The 18226-nt window shown below is 43.4% G+C and overlaps 1 protein-coding gene across 2 annotated transcripts in view; it reads left to right on the top strand.

The window, feature by feature from the left end:
• The window catches only part of Exoc4 (exocyst complex component 4), an 826621-nt gene extending 812282 nt beyond the window's left edge, over positions 1 to 14339 (top strand). For both annotated transcript variants that reach the window (XM_074062803.1, XM_074062797.1), the window contains one exon: positions 10569 to 14339. In XM_074062803.1, the coding sequence (XP_073918904.1) occupies positions 10569 to 10806 (238 nt within the window). In that variant the 3' untranslated portion in view covers positions 10807 to 14339. The remainder of the gene's footprint in view (positions 1 to 10568) is intronic.
• The last annotated feature ends 3887 nt before the right edge of the window (positions 14340 to 18226 follow it).

Here is an 18226-nt window from a genome sequence, read left to right as displayed (position 1 = left end):
GGAGGACGAGAGCCTGATTGGAGGGTGCCAAATTCTGTCGCAACTGCAAACCCTGCATGTCTGACACCATTCTTGACAAAGGAGCTACCATCGGTGTATAATTCTAGATTTGGGTCCTCTAAGGGGATTGGTCGTCAAGTCAGGCAGCATGATTTTCCATAAGCACCTCCTTACATGAGTGTTCAGGATCCCCCTCCTCCCCCCCACCTTCCCATTTTTGGTAGAAGGGATACAGGGTTTACGCTCTGACAGGTCCTTAAAGATATTTCCATCCCTCCCTTCCAGCAGCTGAGTCTGGTGTTTAAGTAGACAGCTGTCAGACAGCCAAAGTCCTCCTTTAGAGTTTAAAATTCCTCCTAGGTTGTGTGGGCCTGCTGAGGACAAGTTTTTGCACTTTAGGCGTTAGAAGGCTTACTGCAACAAGTGCCCAAAGACATCCTGGCCATCCCTTGGCTACCTAAACTAATTCCTTACTTAATTAGCTCCCTGGCTGGGGAGTGGCTGCCCTGGAGCTGAGTCACCACTACCAGGGCCAGTCCTCCCTTCTTATAGATATATAATTGAAACTTGTCCTGTACCTGGAGACCCAAGGCTGGAGCTGTCATAGACCCCTTTTTAACTTGTGGAATGTACTTTCCAACTTGTCATCCCATTCAATAAAAGGCTGGGGATTCTTCTGTACTTTCTTAAATATCTGATATAAGGGCCTGGCTAGGTCTGCATATCCCAGGATCCAAATTCTACACTACACTGTCACCCTCCAAAAGGCCCTCAATTGTTTTAGAGTCTTAGGTAGAGGAAACATCAGGATCAGACAGATTCTATTTCTCCTAGAGCCCATTTCTTTCTCCAGGACAAGACCTAAATATGTAACTCTAGACTGACACAATTGGGCTTTTTCTTTAGAGATTTTATAACCTCTATTTGCTACGAAGTTTAGTAAAGATTTAGTGGCTCATAAAATGCAAGCTCATTTGGTCCACAGAGCAAGAGGTCATCTACATATTGTAGCAGAGTAGCTTGTGGATATTGCCACTCGGCCAAGTCTTGGGTTAGAGCTAACCCAAAGATGTGGGGGCTGTCTCTGAATCCCTGAGGGAGGACAGTCCAGGTGACCTGTCTAGCCTTTCGTGTGGGGTCCTCAAAGGCAAAGCTTGGTTGACTTTCAGGGTGCAAGGGAATGCAAAAGAAGGCATCCTTTAAGTCCAGGACAGAGTAGTAAGCAGTACCCAGGGCTATTTGGGCTAAAAGCACACAGGGATTTGGAACTATAGGGTGGAGAGGCACTAGGGCCTCATTGATCAGGCTGAGATCTTGGACTAGACTCCATTTGTTAGGTTCCTTCATGACCCTGAGAATAGTATTATATGGGCTAGAGCATTCTATTATCAATCCCTGTCTCTTTAAGTCTTTGATTATGGGAATTAGCCCCTCCTTAACTTCCATTCTTAAGGGATATTGTTTTTGATGTGGAAACTGAGAGGGGTCCTTGAGATGAATTAGGACTGGGACCACCATCTGTGCCTGTCCTGCAGTATGTACATCTGTCCACACCATGGGGTCTCCTTATTCCTCTATCAGGGGCAAGCAAAAGTACTGCCCTGGGGGTTAAAGGAACTGGACCCCCAATTTAGATAGAAGGTCTTGCCCTAGCAGAGGTATAGGTGTTTCCGGGACATTTAAAAAGGAGTGACAGAAGTAGAAAGTTCCCCAGGAGTAGGCTAGAGGCTGAGTGAAATAGTGCTCTAGGGGCTGGCCTGATATGCCCCAAACAGTAATTTTCTTGGAGGACCTGGGTCCAGGAGAGAAAGGGCTAGCCAAAAATATGGCTCCAGTATCTATAAAGAGGCTGACCTTGTGCTTTTCAATGGTAAGTACAGCCATTGGCCTTAAGGTGGTCACAGGAGCCTGGATGGGAGACCGTGGGACCCATCATTGAGTGGGAGGCTCTGGTCTCAGTCCCCTTGGGAACCAAGGACAGAGTGCCTTCCAATGATTTCCCCAGCAGATGGGGCAGGGTCCCAGAGGTGGCTTTCTCCAGGGGCTCTCCCTCTTAAGGTGGCCTTCCTGTCCACATTGAAAACATATCCGTGGGTTTGGACTGGGCCCTGGGGGAACCTCTCAGCACTATGAGCAGAGCTTCCTGCTGTTTATCCTTTCTCTTTTCCTTCTCCAGGTCCTTTTTTTCTTTTTCTAAGTCCCTATAGTATACTGAGGTGGCTGTATGGACCAATTGGTCCAGATCTCCACTCCCTTCAGCCACCAGTTTTTTTTTGTGTGAGGAATTTATCCTTTAGAATGACTTCCTCCTCCTGTGACTCTGGTACAATGTTGGTATGTTTTTGTAGGGCATCCTTAAGTCTCTGAAGGAAGGCTACTGGGTTTTCTAGGGGTCCTTTATGTAAAGCTGTGACTTAGGAGTAATTAAGGGGTTTCACTTTGGCCCTTCTTAGTCCCTCAAGAATGCAGTGGATGAAGTGGTTACGGGTCCATTCATCCTTGTCACTTTCAGGGTCCCAGTTAGGATCAGATCTAGGCACTGCCTGATCCCCTGTGGGAATTGGGAATCAGGATTCCCTTTAGGTATCCGGTGTCTCTGTCCTCTTTCCCCCTCCTCCTTTGAGGGCCCAATCTAAGATAGGCCCATAGGGCCACATTTATCTAGGTGATAATCGTCCCCAGCTGCCACTGCCTGATCTAGTATTCACTGTTTCTCCGGGGATGTGAGATGTAATGTAGTATCATTACATCTTTCAGCTCAGCTCAAAATTTTGACTGACTTCCCTAAATGCCTGAATGTACTGATCTGGGTTTTCAGTATAACTTCCTAAATCCTTTTTTATTTTCTTAACCTCACTTGATCTAAAAGGAACATGAGCCCTATCCCCTCTGGGAAGTAACTAGTGGGGTAGAGTCCTGTGGAACAATATCAGGGGCACAAGTTGTCTGGATAAGGGGGTATTGGCTGGAAGGGATTGCTGATGGAGGGGCCAGTGGTCAGGGCCCTGCTTGGTAAGAAGGAATTAGAGGCCTTGGTTTCTGGTGGTGCTGTGAGGCCTGACCAGCTCACCAGTGAGTCTAGATGTCCTGGGGGACATCTAGAGGAGGAGCTGTGGGAGCATTGACCAAGTTCCTCAGGGTGGGATATATCCCCTGTGATTCCCCTTGAGTTTTGACTTCTGTCACGGGGCCTCTTTGACACTATAGGGGCCCTTGGGTATCAGATGGTTTTTTGGGTTCTGGTTCCTCAAGGGAGCCTGGGGGCTTTTTGCAAAGGGTCACCATGGTCTGGGTATCTAGCCTGCATTTGCTCAGTCACTTTGGGTGATCTCTTAGGAAAAAAAAAAAGTTGGACATATGGGAGTTCAGTCCACTTTCTCTCCTTTCTACAGAACATATCTAACTGAAGAATGGTATTGTAGTTAAGGCTCCCCACTTCTGGCCACTGTTCCTGACCTCCCAGAGGATATTTGGGCCAGGCCTGGGTGCAGTAAAACTTGAGTTGCTTCTATTGAAGACTTTCTGGATCAAGATAGATCTTTCCAATGTTTTAGTAAGTGGGCAAGGGGAGATCCTTCCAGGATCCTGGAAGCTTGATTCCCCATCTAAAAGGGAAACAAGGAAAATTGATCACCCTAAGAGGAATTTTCTCCTTCTACCCAGGTGGCCCCAGGTGAGGAGATCTCTCTCCCATGCACTCCTGCCATTGCCACCTATGGTTAAGGTCGTGGGAAGACATTTGGGTCTATCTGGGTTGCAGCCACTGTACTGGCATGACCCTGATCAATTTTCTTTTTATAGTTCTATGACTGAGGTACCAGATCCACTTCCAGTGGCAAAGGCTTTTAGCTCAAAAAGGACTCTCTTACAGAAGGGGTCCATAGCAACCAAAAGGGCCAGCATGCAAAGGGGGAGGACTCTAGTGGGGCTGGGGCTGTATTGTAGCACCCCATTGTTCCCACATAGAAGATATCTCTGGTGAACTTTAACCTCAGGAGGGATGGGATGGGCCTATGTTGATAACAAGGAAGGAGAAGAAGACCACTGTGGGAACAGCCTCACAGAGAAACCCAGAAAATGCCCAATTCCCAGCTTGCACGCTTGGTGCCAGGGGATGTTCTGTCAAATGTCTAATGTATATCACAAAGTGGAGATGAGGCAAGCCTTTGAGCAAATGAGTCCAGTCCAAGAAGGGATTACAAAGGTGACAGGGATCCTCCCAGGGACATAATCGGGCAATGAGTACCTCCTGGGTTGGGACTGGCGTAGTCTCAATATAAATCCGGTGAAAGAAGGAGATCCACTGTTGCCTAGGGCAGAAGGCATAGCAACTCCTTCTGATCTACTTAGGAAAGAAAAAACAAGGAAGAAAAACAAAAGTTGAGAGAAAAGCCCTGGTGCACTGCGGTTTCAGCTCTGCTCATGTAGCACTGGCAGTCCGGGATAAGCCTCTGGCCAGACCCCAATCTCTTGGGTTCCTGCCTAACAGCTGTAGTGAGCTCAGAACTTTTTCCCCAACATCCCAAGGGAAAAGCCCTCCTTAATGAGAGAGAGAGAGAGAGAGAGAGAGAGAGAGAGAGAGAGAGAGAGAGAGAGAGAGAAGTTAGCCTGAGGGTTCCACCATAGCTAAGCCATGGTGGGGGCACCCTCCTGGAGGGCAGGCTCCATTGGGGTACTGTATGATCACGGCCACTTCCTAGGTAGTCCCTTCCAGTTTGGTGTAACCTGTACCGACCTCAGGTGAAGAAGTGTCCCTTCATGGTAACCAGATGATGCACTGGAATTCTCGGGTGGTGAGGGTTCTTGATCCACGCTTAGATAGAAATCAAAGGCAGGAACTCAAGCAAAGATCAAAGGAATTTTATTTGCAGAGAAGCCATAGAAAAGGCCACACAGAGAGGCACACGGGGGGACCCAGAATCCGGTAGTCCCCTAAGTCGGGTTGGACATCAGGTTTTACAGTTTTTTATTGCCAATGGGAGGAGTATGTTACAGCATGAAGATTTTGGCACAAACAGGTGTCTCTTGGAAAGGACACGGGGTATTTCTCCCCCGGCTAATAGACATCTTTGGGGAACACATGGACCTCCTGCAGTCCACCCTTCATAACTATTTTATTATATTTACATTGTGTCAGGTATTATACGTAATCTAGAGATTGTTTAAAATATATGGGAGGACTGTGTAGCTACATACAGATACTAGGCCATTTTATACAAGGAACTGGAATGGGTCCCCACAAATACCTAGGGATGATGGCTATTTAAAAGTGGTTTCCAGTCCAGATTCTAAGAGTCTGAATTCTTTGGAGTAAAGGAAGGCAGATTGCAGGGCTTATCCAGGGCCTTTGGTCAGTTCCCCAGTCAGAGCCTTTCTGTCTCCCCCACACCCAAATGTTGTGACAAGCCTACAGGCATATGAAGGATAGTTGTCGTGGGTGGGAATGCATGGAGCTTTCTTTCCTCAGTCCTCAGAAAAGAAAACTGAAACTATTTGCAGTAACTTCCTGGAGATGTAGTGGTAACTTCTACACTAAATATGCAAAAATGGGAGGTGGAACCAAGGATGAGAGATTAAAACTCTCCTAGCTTCTTGACTATGAAAATTTATGGAAAGTTCTTAAAGAAAGTTCTTAAAGAAAGACATCGATCTACCATTTGATCCAGCAATACCACTCTTGGGGATATACCCAAAAGACTGTTACTCCAGAGGCACCTGCACATCCATGTTTATTGCGGCACTATTCACAATAGCCAAGTTATGGAAACAGCCAAGATGCCCCACCACTGATGAATGGATTAAGAAAATGTGGTATCTATACACAATGGAATTTTATGCAGCCATGAAGAAGAACGAAATGTTATCATTCGCTGGTAAATGGATGGAATTGGAGAACATCATTCTGAGTGAGGTTAGCCTGGCCCAAAAGACCAAAAATCGTATGTTCTCCCTCATATGTGGACATTAGATCAAGAGCAAACACAACAAGGGGATTGGACTATGAGCACATGATAAAAGCGAGAGCACACAAGGGAGGGGTGAGGATAGGTAAGACACCTAAAAAACTAGCTAGCATTTGTTGCCCTTAACGCAGAGAAACTAAAGCAGATACCTTAAAGCAACTGAGGCCAATAGGAAAAGGGGACCAGGTACTAGAGAAAAGGTTAGATCAAAAAGAATTAACCTAGAAGGTAACACCCACGCACAGGAAATCAATGTGAGTCAATGCCCTGTATAGCTATCCTTATCTCAACCAGCAAAAACCCTTGTTCCTTCCTATTATTGCTTATACTCTGTCTACAACAAAATTAGAAATAAGGGCAAAATAGTCTCTGCTGGGTATTGGGGGGGGGGAGAGGGAAGGGGCGGAGTGGGTGGTAAGGGAGGGGGTGGGGGCAGGGGGGAGAAATGAACCAAGCCTTGTATGCACATATGAATAATAAAAGAAAAATGAAAAAAAAAAAGATTAGTATAGGGAGAAATGACCCAAACAATATATGTACATGTGAATAAATGAATAATAATAATAAAAAGATAGTATAAAAAGGAAACATTTTTAAAAGACTGTTTGAAAATAATTGGAGGATATTTCTCAAAGGAAAAATGATTATATTATATTAAATGATATGTTTCAAGACCAAAAAAAAAAAAGAAAGGTTGAAAAAGCACTAATACCCCAGAACAGAAAGGAATCAATAGTTTGTTTACATATATATACACAACTACGTACACTGAAAATCAAAACGCAAATTTGCCAGTGTTGTCAAATTCCCTAAATAATACACTTATCTTGACTAATTCTGCTTTCAGAAACCTATCCTCAGGAAAGAAATTGACTAGAACACTTCATGGGGTAGGACAGAAGAACTATAAAAGAGTATGTCAAAATGTAGCCTCTGTGATGGAGTTTCATGAGTAATCTTTTTTTTTCCTGTATGGTTCTTCTAGTCTATATGATACATGTATGAACTTTTTAATCAAAGAAAGATTTAAAAATATATATTTATATTTATATAAAATATATAAAAATATATTTTTATAGAACTTTTTAAAAATCTGCCACCTTACCAAAAATGCCCTTCATATCCTTAACTGGTGTAAAAATTTGAAGACAAAAATCAATAGGGGGGAGGAATGCCACTGCAATGCCATTAAAATGAAGTAAGGGGTGTAGCTCAGTAATAGGGAACTTGCTTCACATGTGTGAAGCTTTAGGTTCAATCCCCAGCACCACTGGAAGAACAGTTGTTGATAAAGCAAACATGAGGAAGATAGAAAAGTATCTGTTTGCACCAAAACAGAGTGTCAATGTTGTCATGTTACAGACTGCGACCACAAGGCCAGGTAGTGTGACATCATACCACTGTTTATCACTCCAGCCCCTTGCCTTCTCTACTTCTGCTACTTTGGGTACTGCTTCCCAAAGGTATACCACCTCAGGAAGGCACCCACTTCCTCAGAATGCTCCATCCTCCAAGGTGATCTTCAGAATGGGATCTTCTGTCCACATCCAGCAATTGAATAATATGGACTGTGAAGAGGCTCACTCCACAAGTCATAAACTGGAAAACGTCTAAATCAAAAGTGTGTTCCCTGATACCACCAGACAGCACTGCGCCATCTAGTGTACACCGTGGTGCCCTCGCAGCCATGCTGCTCTGTTAATGCTTGATGATAAAGACCAAACTTTCATTATCCTGGGGCCTCAGTAAGCAGTGATCAATTATTTATCCCTGTTGGGCTACATGATGTCATTTTAGTCTGTCATTGTTTATCATGGCAGCTTGTTCTAATTGCATCGTTTGGGGCATTCTCCTACTTTCTCTTTAGGGCATCTTGTAGCACCCTTTGCCCACCTCTACGTCTAAATATTGCTATGTCGATTTATTAGTCTTTGCTACTGGGTATCTTTCTGAAAGATAAATGAATTTCATTCTGTCTTTAAATATTTATGTTCCTTTATGATCTAATATATCATCATGGTTATGGAGGAATTTTTTTCCCTAACTATAGAAAATACACCATCAGTTACCTGTCAATTTTGTTTAATAACTCAGCTTTGCAATTCTGGCGCATTGTTCATCTGAAGCTCTTGAGAACTCTTTTAGTCTCCCAGTTCACTTCAGAGTGTCATTTTGGGATTTATATAGGTCTTCATTGCACAGGGGACATTGAAACATTAAGTACTCAGGTGGCATGCCCCTCGTCACTTATCACACTGGAAGATCCAGGACTTGAAATCCAGGCATCTTTGTTTTGTTCACTCCCAGGATGGAACAACAGTCTCTGTAGAGAACAAGTAGTATCCCTGAAGACAATTCATCAGACTTTTCAAAAGAAATCCAATTTTATCTGGGCTGATCAGTTCAATGTTACTTCTTAAGATAAATGATGAAAATACCAATATCATATTGCAAAGAGCCCCAATTTTGTTTAGTTTAATCTTAGTGAAAGGCACTGCAAGCCACTAACTACTTCTGTTTCCTTCTGTGCTTTTAGGTCTTGGGCTGCAGAAAATTAAATGGTTCTATAACTACTCCCCTCCCTAACAGACTCTGGCTCGGAGTCCCAGCTGGCTCAGAACCTTTGACAATCACAGTGTCTAGAGTAGGGGCCTCAGCCCTCTGCACTTTTCATAAGCTTCTCAGGTAATTTTTAGTGAGGTACTCCAATGTTTGAGAACCAGTAGTATAGAAACTGCAGCTTTCAAGGCCCTTCTAGCTTTGAAAGAATCATGAGCCTCAAATGCTCACTCCCTTTGGTAAATCTACATTTGTACATGTGTTGTTCCTCAGCAATTTTAACAATGTATATTCTCAGGAAATTTCCTAAATAGACAGCTTTCTCTCTCACCTGTGCATGTAAGGGGAACAGAAGTAGATGATAGAGGGCCTCATTTCTCAAAACAAGGATCCATGACAGGGAGGAAGCTATATGTGAAATCATAGGACAAGTATGGTATACCTTCCTACAGCATAAGTTTTCTTTAAAATATTTTTTAAGTTATGTTAGATATATTGAGGAGTATGATGCAAAACTTACATGGGTTTTATGTGAAACATGCAGCTGACTACAACTGATATTGGGCTTCTAGACCCCTGGAAATTAGTTCATTCCCCTCTCCTCTCAGAAGTACATCTGTCCATATTCAAGGATACTCTTGATCAGTGGTTCCTAAATATCTGGTTCTGTGAGGCTCAAATGAACACTCACTTGAAACTACCACAGAAAATGAGCCCCAAGAGGACCCTCGGCATGGCAGTGCTGAACAATTTGCTCCCAGGAGACATTCATAAAATTATCCATCTAAAATGATCACTTTCGTTCCTGCCATTATGTAGAGAATATTCACAAAGGCTATCATTTCTTCTCTTTTTTAAACAGTATGTTAATTAGAAAAGTAGGGTTAGCAGAATAGTAAAAGAAACCAACCTTATAGAAAGACTCCGAAATACTTCTGGATCACATTCCAGAAGTATATAATTTGCAGCTGCAAATTATAAAATATTCTTGAATTTTAAAGCTCCAAGAATGTATTCCTTACCTAAAGGATGGCTTTATTTTCCCATAGGATATTTTTTTTTCATCCCTTCACCCCAAAGAGCTGCTCTGAACCTACTGCCCAGTTCTGTCCCTCTATCCTGACAAAGCTCCCTTCATGTCAGAAAAAGAGAAGGAGGTGAAGCATGTCTGGGAAGGTTCTTCTGTCTGCTAACAAACTGGGTGGCAAAGCTGGCTCAAAGCTGGTGTTTGAGAGATATGCAAATGACAGCCTGGGAGTCCAGTAGTGGCAATGTTGGGTTTAGGGTTGGCAAGGAGTGGCCTTCTCTCCCACCTGATTCCCACCTTCATCTTCTCTGTGCTTTGAAGATCCATCCTAATGAGTGTTTCTGTTGTAGGTATTCCTTTCAACTACCCAGCCAATGATCTCACAGACAAATAGCTCTCAAAGTCTCTCTTTTTTACTAGAATTATAACTGATCCCTCCCAGGATCTACGTTCTGCTGACACGTTTATCTTCCAGAAGCATGACTGAATTGTGGACTCTGTAGGGGAGGAAGGTCCTTTATTGACTTACATAGGCCTAAAGTCATAGCCTAATGTTCAGGTGCTACCTCCTGTCTTCACCTATGATTTCCCAGGGCACTCCCCAGTCTAACCGACCAGTCTTCTCCACCTGTGCTCAAGCTCTTCCCTCCATCTAGAATTTCCCTGCTGGAAGCCCTGCCTGACAAAGGGCTATCCCATACCCTCCTCATCTTAACGAAGCATCACCATTCTAGCACTTTATATGTATTAACTTACGTCTTCCGATTACCCTGAGGTAAGACACCTATTATTATCCTTTATGGAAGAGAAAACTATATATTTCCCAGAGTCTCCAATAATAAAAGAATGAGTGAGTGAAAGCACAAGGGACTGAATGGGACAAAACCTGCCTGTCAGATGATAAACAATTGTTTATGGGAAAGCAAACAAATTCACTCATGAACAGCACATTCATTCCCACTAAGCTGCCACTTGCTGATGGAGGAGGCACTGAGCAGGGTTTTCTCTTCCTTCCCCAGGCAGTACTATGAGATGCTGTACAACACAGCTGATGAGCTCCTGAACCTGGTGGTGGACCAGGGTGTGAAGTACACAGAACTGGAGTATATCCATGCCCTGACCCTGCTGCACCGCAGTCAGACCGGAGTGGGGGACCAGACCACCCAGAACACCAGGCTGCAGCGGCTGAAGGAGATCATCTGTGAGCAGGCTGCCATCAAGCAAGCCACCAAGGACAAGAAAATAACCACCGTCTAATGGGGCCACTGCAGTGTGGGGTGTTTCCTCAGATGCACTTCTTTCTTTGCTATGTTATTTGGTATACTTCAAGCTGGTTTACTTTTGTCTATGCTGATGCTTAGTGGAAAAAAAGGTGTAAAGATTATGTTCTGTAGTTTAGGCTTTTCATATGAACTTTAAAGGAAGTTTGCAGTACAGAATGTTTCGGTGTAACAACTGCTTTAGAGCAGTTTTTACCCAGAGGGCTAGGGTCGGATGGGGAGACTGAAAACAAATGAATGACTAATTAATGTTTTGTTTATTGCCCAACATATATAAAATTCTAGCATGAAAAGCAGACAGCTAAGTTTTAGTCCCTTCCTTAAACTACGTAGTAGGGTTCTATTACATAAACAGTAGGATCTTCACTCACTTGACCTTATCAGTTTACACTCCAGTGAAACACGTGTATGTGCATTGCTTTCTAAGTCTATTGCTAAAATCAAATAAACGACTTCTCACCTGGCTGCAGCTTTGAACAAATTTCCCTGCCAAAACAGGAACTCTTCAGGTCTGAGGGGGGAAAGTCCTTTATCCCAACTCTGGGGAGAGTTGATGTGCACTAGCTTATACGTAAGTTTTGGTCGATTGGTTAACTTTTTATTTTATTTCTGCTGTATCAAAACCAAGAGCCATAAAATTAGTGACAAAAATGGGAGCACGAAAGGTGATTCAACCCTCTGCTTCATTTGTCCCTTTAAGGTCCATGAGTAAATAATGGCTAGAGAATTTCTATCTCGCCTGAAACTTCATGGGAGTAAATGATTCTGAAGTACTCACTTATCCTTCCATGAGCACCTAAGTCTTTGTCACTTCAGAAAGTAGCCCAGGTCTGCTCATCTGAAGGCAGGGAAGATGGGACAGCCAGGATATTTCTCCTCTGTGCAGCCACCAGCTAGGCCTGTTTTTTAATTGCCTTCCCACGTGTTCCTAGTACACTAGACTTCACCACTATCCCCAGACTCCAAGTCCTCTTGCTATCCATGATGCACAGTCGCAGGAGGCAGCAGTTCACTGACTGAGACATACCTTGAACACACATGGAAAGTAGAGCCAGAAGGAGTGGGACCGTTCACGGTCACAGGCCATGCATGCCTTGATGATCGGAATTTTTACACCTGTTTGTAACAGCTTTGGTCTTGATGAGCAAAACAGAAAATTAAGAAGTTTTGAGAAACTTAAATATTGTATGCTATTTTCTCACATTTATTTATTCAGCAAACATTTCCAGGGGGCCTGACATGTGCCAAATGCTACTACACTTGGGGCAGCTACGTATACAGAGGACACTGTTACTATGTAAGGGTGTAGGAACTAGATTAGAACCCCATCCCCAACAAATTCACACTGAGACCTGAGCTAGAAATCAGTCCAGATGATGGGGCAGCTGTGCAGGATCCAGCAGGAAGCAGCATAGTGGCCCTCCAGGGGCTTCTGGGAGGAAGGAATGCTGCAGATCTGTGTGGTTCAGAGGCCTGACTGGGAAGAAGTTGAATGTGTATAGGAGACAACCATGGAAAAAAATAGTGCCCTAAACAAGGTCCTTAGAAGTAGTATACCCAAGAAGCAAGAGTGGGAGCATTAGAGTGGAACACTTTTGTTTGGAAGCCTCCTCGTGGTGGCCACGGCCTCCCAGCTTAGATCTGATGCCTTCTCTTTTCCTTCCTGTCCACTCCAGGAGGAGAGTCCTGAGTGGTGACAGTGAGCCAGGAAAGGCAGAGGTGGGGCAAGGGAGTGCACAAGATAGTTTTCCTGGCTTGGGAAAGGGTTGTGGGTCTACAATGGCAAGAAATACAGAGATCCAGCAGTCTCTTGGCAAATGAGTCACTTTGGGGAAGCAATTAGGAGAGTGTCATCCCTGTTTTGCTTATGACAATGAGGGGATTGAAATATGTCAGTGCTGCACAGAAGAGGGGCTGTAAGGATCTTGTCCACATCATTCAAGAGATAGTTCTTTGAAGGTTCATACATCAGTCTTTGTTCTTCAAAAGGTCTAGAATAGTCAGTGACACATTCTATGACTTGTGGAATGGATACAGATGTAGATGGCACAGCCACCTCAAAACCATCTATCATTAGAGATCCAGTTAAGATTTCTACATGGTATGGGTCTACTTTAGGGATATTTCATGAGTCTGGTTTTGTGCCTTTCACAGCCATAACCAGAAGTGCTAAAGAGAATGAGGGTCTGCTAAGGGTAAGATCCACCATCCTCACACATGGATATGTAGCCACAACAGTTAGTGTTCTACCATGAAGAGCACTCCCTAAAATGTGCTCTTACAGCTAAAAAGGCCAACAAAGTAAGCCTCACCAGGAGGTCACTGAAAACAAAGCACACCATTTCTTCATTGTTACACAAAGGAACAAACGGGCCTCCATATCCATGGCTTCCACATCCACAGATTCAAGCAAACATGGATCAAAATATATTTTTTAAAAATGCATTTGGGGCCAGACATGGTGGTCAGTGCTATAATCCTAGCACTCAAGAGGCTAAGACAGGAGGATGTTGAGTTCAAGGCCAGCTTGAGCTACAAGATCATCCTATCTCCAAAAAAAAGCACCTATACTGAACACATAACAGATTTTCTGCCTTTCATCCCCTAAACAAAACAGTATAACAATGTATTTACATAATGTTTACACTGAATAAGGGATTACAAGTAATCCAGAGATGATTTAAAATATAAATTGTCGGTAAGTAGTATGCCATTTTCTATGAGACTTAAGCATCCATTGACTTTGGTATTCATGTCCCCTGTAAATACCAAGCAATGATGGCATGTGGAATACTGTCTGCAGCAGTAGTCATAGAGGACTCACAGGACTAGAATGGGTCCTGAGATGGACAATAAACATGACCATGAAGTAGGGCCTTGTGGCTATGCATTCATTCTGGTTCTCGAAAACAGCTGCACAAGCAATAGCCATGTCCAGGGAGAGCTATGTCCCTTCTCTGTCATCTACTTTGTGGTACTTGACAGGTTATCCCATTTTGTCCTCACAACAACCTTGTGCAACAGATCTTCTTTCCTTTCTACCATGCCCAAGGGACCAGAACCTACAATAGCAGAGTCTTTCCCAACTTAGCCACCCTTAGAATAAATTCCTTGAAAAAGAACAAATTTAACAGATGGGATCCAGTTCTCAATATGTATTGGCAAATTGTGTTCTCAGAATTGCAAGTAGTAGTTTCTCCTGCAGTTTTATGTTACTTTTAGCTATTTTATTATGACCTGTCAGAACATCTTTTAAATTATAAGCAAAATTGCTCTTCAGGTACTATTGTTCCCTCCACTCCAGGAGCACTCATTTAAGTAGCCTGTCTTATTAATAGTTTCTTCCAGGGCTTTCATCCCAGTGCAGTGTTTTTATTCTGTCCTCACAATGGGGTTTTTTTAATCTTATTGCCAACTAGAACTTTCTCCCCCCACAGTCAATAACACCCCTGATGATTAAGCAAGGATATGTTCTTCATGTTGCTCTTGCCCAAAAAGGACAATTCTTGCTACCAGGCTCTGAAAAACAAGCTTATTTCTGTGTAGTCCATATCAGCTCCAATTTAGTAGCAAACTGGGGCCTACGCATCTATTGCCTATATGCTTGAGTCTCATTGAATCTTTGCTAGGACCTTCCTCCTGAAATCAGAGTCCTCCATTGACTGACCTCACTCACAGAAGTCCCAGCCCCTCTCCAAGACTATATTCTTTCTTACCTGAATGTTTTCTGAGCCCAACAATCATTATTCTATGCTTCAAACAACTTGGGAAGAAAAGCTTCAACACAGACAAGTCAAATTGGCAACCAAACCCTGATGATTCTTACTGTCAAGTCATATCCATGATTTCTTACCACTAATGCATTAATCCAGTCAGTCAGAAAGATATAATTGCCTGTTATAGCTTGGGTGATGTGGGATTCATGCAATGGAAAGCAAAAGAGACAGTTCCTGTGACATGGAGCTTATACTTTCACTGGCTTCATAAAACTTCCACTGTGATCTTGCTCTTATAGGAGTCCATACTCCCCCCTGAATTCTCTAAGACTAACATTTCATTTAGAAAGACATTACATAGGATTGAGGACTGAAATCTTCAGCCTGACCCCCTGCTGCTCTCCTCTGAGCGTTACCCAGTTCTGGAAGTTCCAGACTATCACTATTCACTGTGCCTCTGCTAGCTAGCAGAGCCTGGCATTTCACCCTTAGCCATTTCTTGATGGAACAAATTGATTCCCACCTCACTGTATGAATGGACTAAGGCCATTACATTCAGGATTCTTGCTCTGTGATTGCCTACCCAGGATGAAGGCACAGAAATTTCCCAACAAGGAACAAAGGAGAGCTATATCCAACCCCAGGACTCAGGAGGCTGGAGTTGGATTCACTTCAGAGCAAATGTGATCAGAAATCCAGAAAACAGGCTGTCCTTCTACAGGATATGAAATCAGGAAAGTCGTGATCAACAAAATTTTGCTTGAAAAGCAGTGTATGTGGAAATACACACACCTGAGAGCAATTGTCTTAATATGGCAGGGATGTAAAACAAATTGGACCTAATTTGCAGGGAAGGTAATGAGGTACCAAGAACAAGAAAACATAAAGAATCACTAGATTCTGCAAAGGTCTCAACTCTGTCCTAATTAGACACAGTTGTTATAAGAGGTACTTAATTAATAAACATATGACCAGATGTGAAATCCAATGGAGTTTTTTTTCCTAAAATGCAAGTGGTAATGAACTGTACGCAGCTGGAAGTGGTTGTCCTAATTTGGCTGAAGCAGAAGGCCTGCCTGGAATTTTGAAGAGGTGTAGTAAGATACACACCATAGGTCTGTATCTGAAAACAACTAATCCTGTTCCACCTGGGCTGGGGGGTAATGCAAGAGAGCTAATTATCAAGAATATAATGAGATGCAAAAGCCACTGGGGCTGTTGGAAATTTCTTTAAAAGTAAACTAGGATACATAAGCCAGAAAAGCATTTCTGCTAACGTAGGGAGGTGCGAGTGTGATGAAATGCCTGCGACTGGAAGGGTTGCTGTAACCTACGTGGGCCAAGGATGTGTGTGAGATCAAAACTATCACCAGGACATTTACACACCTGCAGCAGGAGACCCCAGTATCCCAAGAAAGCAATGACCTGAGAAAGCTGCGCGTGTATATCTTTAAATGAATATACAGTTTGTGTGTGCATAGAATAGCAGACAAAGATGAAGCAGTGCTCGTTTAGGTGAGCAGAGTTCCCATTATACATGACCCCTTATAAAAGGGTGGCCTCAGATTCCTGCTGACTCTGCAGTAGATACTCTAAGAGGAACCTGACTCCAAACACAAAAACCAGGCCAAGTTTTCTTTTGCAAGGATTTATTTACTGAGACATCAGAAAACCACTACTAGCTGAGTTTCCTTATTGTTTTTATTTTATGATTGCTATTATGTTAGTTCAAACCCCATTGCTTGAATACTTAATGTGTGTCAGGTGCTGTGCTAAATGCTTCACATCGCTTCATTTAATCCCCCCAGTAATCCTATGTCAGATACTCACCCCCACTTCACAGAGGAAACCAAGGCTTGGGTTAAGCAGTTTGCCCCAGATCTGGCAGTGGCCTTGCCCTGCTCAACTGCTTAACAAGAGTTCAAGCTAGGCGCTCCTCTTCATGTTCTTTATTCTAAGCCAAACTCTCTTGTCTAGTGTGGCAAAGAAAGGGGACCTCACACGCTCCGAGCTCCAAGTGACATTCTCTGATAGTTTGGCTCCTCCATTACTGCTGCCCTCTTCTGTGGTGCCTAGAAGAAGCCATTCTGTGCCAAATTTGGGGCAGCTATTCCCCACTCTCCTCCCTGCCTTTCCCAGCTGCCTCTTCCAGCTGCCTGAGCCCAGCCCTGTGGTCAGTACAGCTATATAAATCTCGGAAACACAAACCTCCTAAGGGCTAGAGACGCCCACACCTGGATCAAAGGCTGGCAAGGCCAGGAGAGCAGGGAGTTAAGGGCCTTGATTTGAGACTGGTATACCTTGGCTCAGAAGCCACCTTAGCCTTCTAAGTGGGGGAAAATGAATCTTTTCCTTCTACTCATGTGACCTTGCTTGGCTGTGGTTCATATTACCAAAGACAGGTTAACAACAGGAAAACGTACATATTTGTTTCAATTTTACATGACATTCCTTCATTAGGAAAGGAAGACCCAAAGAAAGAGTTAAATAATGCTTTGTTTTGTTTTATTTTGTTTTTTTTTGTTTTGATTATAATAAGTATGATGAATGGAGAGTTGTAGAGAAATGGTAGAACCAAAAGTGTAAGTCAACTCGGGGAAACTTAGCAGTGCCTGTTTGTTCTTCTTGTTCTCTGTGTCCTCCTTCATCTTCAGAGCTAAGGAAGCCCCTTCCAGGTAAGGGCTGCAGCTCTCACAGTTGGTCTTGTGGCCTACATCATGAGAAGGTCAAAAACACCTGACTAGGTATTATGACCTGCTCTAGGGAACAAGGGTGGGGAAGGTCAGAGAGCCCTTCTTGAATGTTCTGTTTCTCAGATCCTTCAGCTTAGAAAATTCAGGGTGCCAGATTTGTGGTTAGTGTGTCCTGAACCCCACCACCTTTTAAAAGTGGTTTGAAATTCAAGTTATCAAACTCCCCAAGTCTCCCTGTCCTCACCTGGGACATGGGATAATAATAATACAGTTCCTACCCAACAACATTGCTGTATGAAGTGTTCACTACACTGCCTGGCATGTAATAAACACTACATGGACATAATCAATATTATCATTATCTTGTTTGTTTCTTTGAGGACTTTTGGCCCAATAGTGACACACCTTGCTCTTTGAAGTGGCTTAAAAGGACAACCACCCTGACCTTTCTCATCACTTTGATGAGAAAGGTCTAGTTATGGTTCAAGGGACCCCAGACAGCTAGTTGTGTGTAGGGATACCTGAAGCCTTCACTGGATGGGAATGGAACCAGATGTCCTGATTTTGTTACATACTCAGTTGAGTTTTCTCCCCCAGACAGGGCAGTGTCCTGGATGCCTGGTTCCTCAAATTTGCTTCCTTTTATCTGTTAGTGAGGGCTTTACATCTCATTGACTGCCATTGTATTCAAGCATATCTCATTAACTCTAAGGGTTTCAGTGCCCTGTAGGGAACAGGCCTCTTCACAGGCCTGATGGCCTTCAGCCTGAGCTCTGAGTTTGCTGTTAGTCTTCCCACCTATACAGAAGAATGTCAGATCATGGATTTCTAATAGGTTCTCAAAATGCTCTATGAAATTGAAGAAAGAACGTCACTTATTTCCTAAATCAAATTTAGCTCTGAGCTCCTGCTTACCATTCTCAGAACAAGTCCAAATGCAATAGTTTTTTGTTGCTTCCTCTCCAGGAAGTGGCAATATCCCACTGCT

Source organism: Castor canadensis, chromosome 2 (genome assembly GCF_047511655.1).
Source record: "Castor canadensis chromosome 2, mCasCan1.hap1v2, whole genome shotgun sequence".
Classification (NCBI taxonomy): domain Eukaryota; kingdom Metazoa; phylum Chordata; class Mammalia; order Rodentia; family Castoridae; genus Castor; species Castor canadensis.
This window is presented reverse-complemented; position numbering and strand designations above follow the sequence as displayed.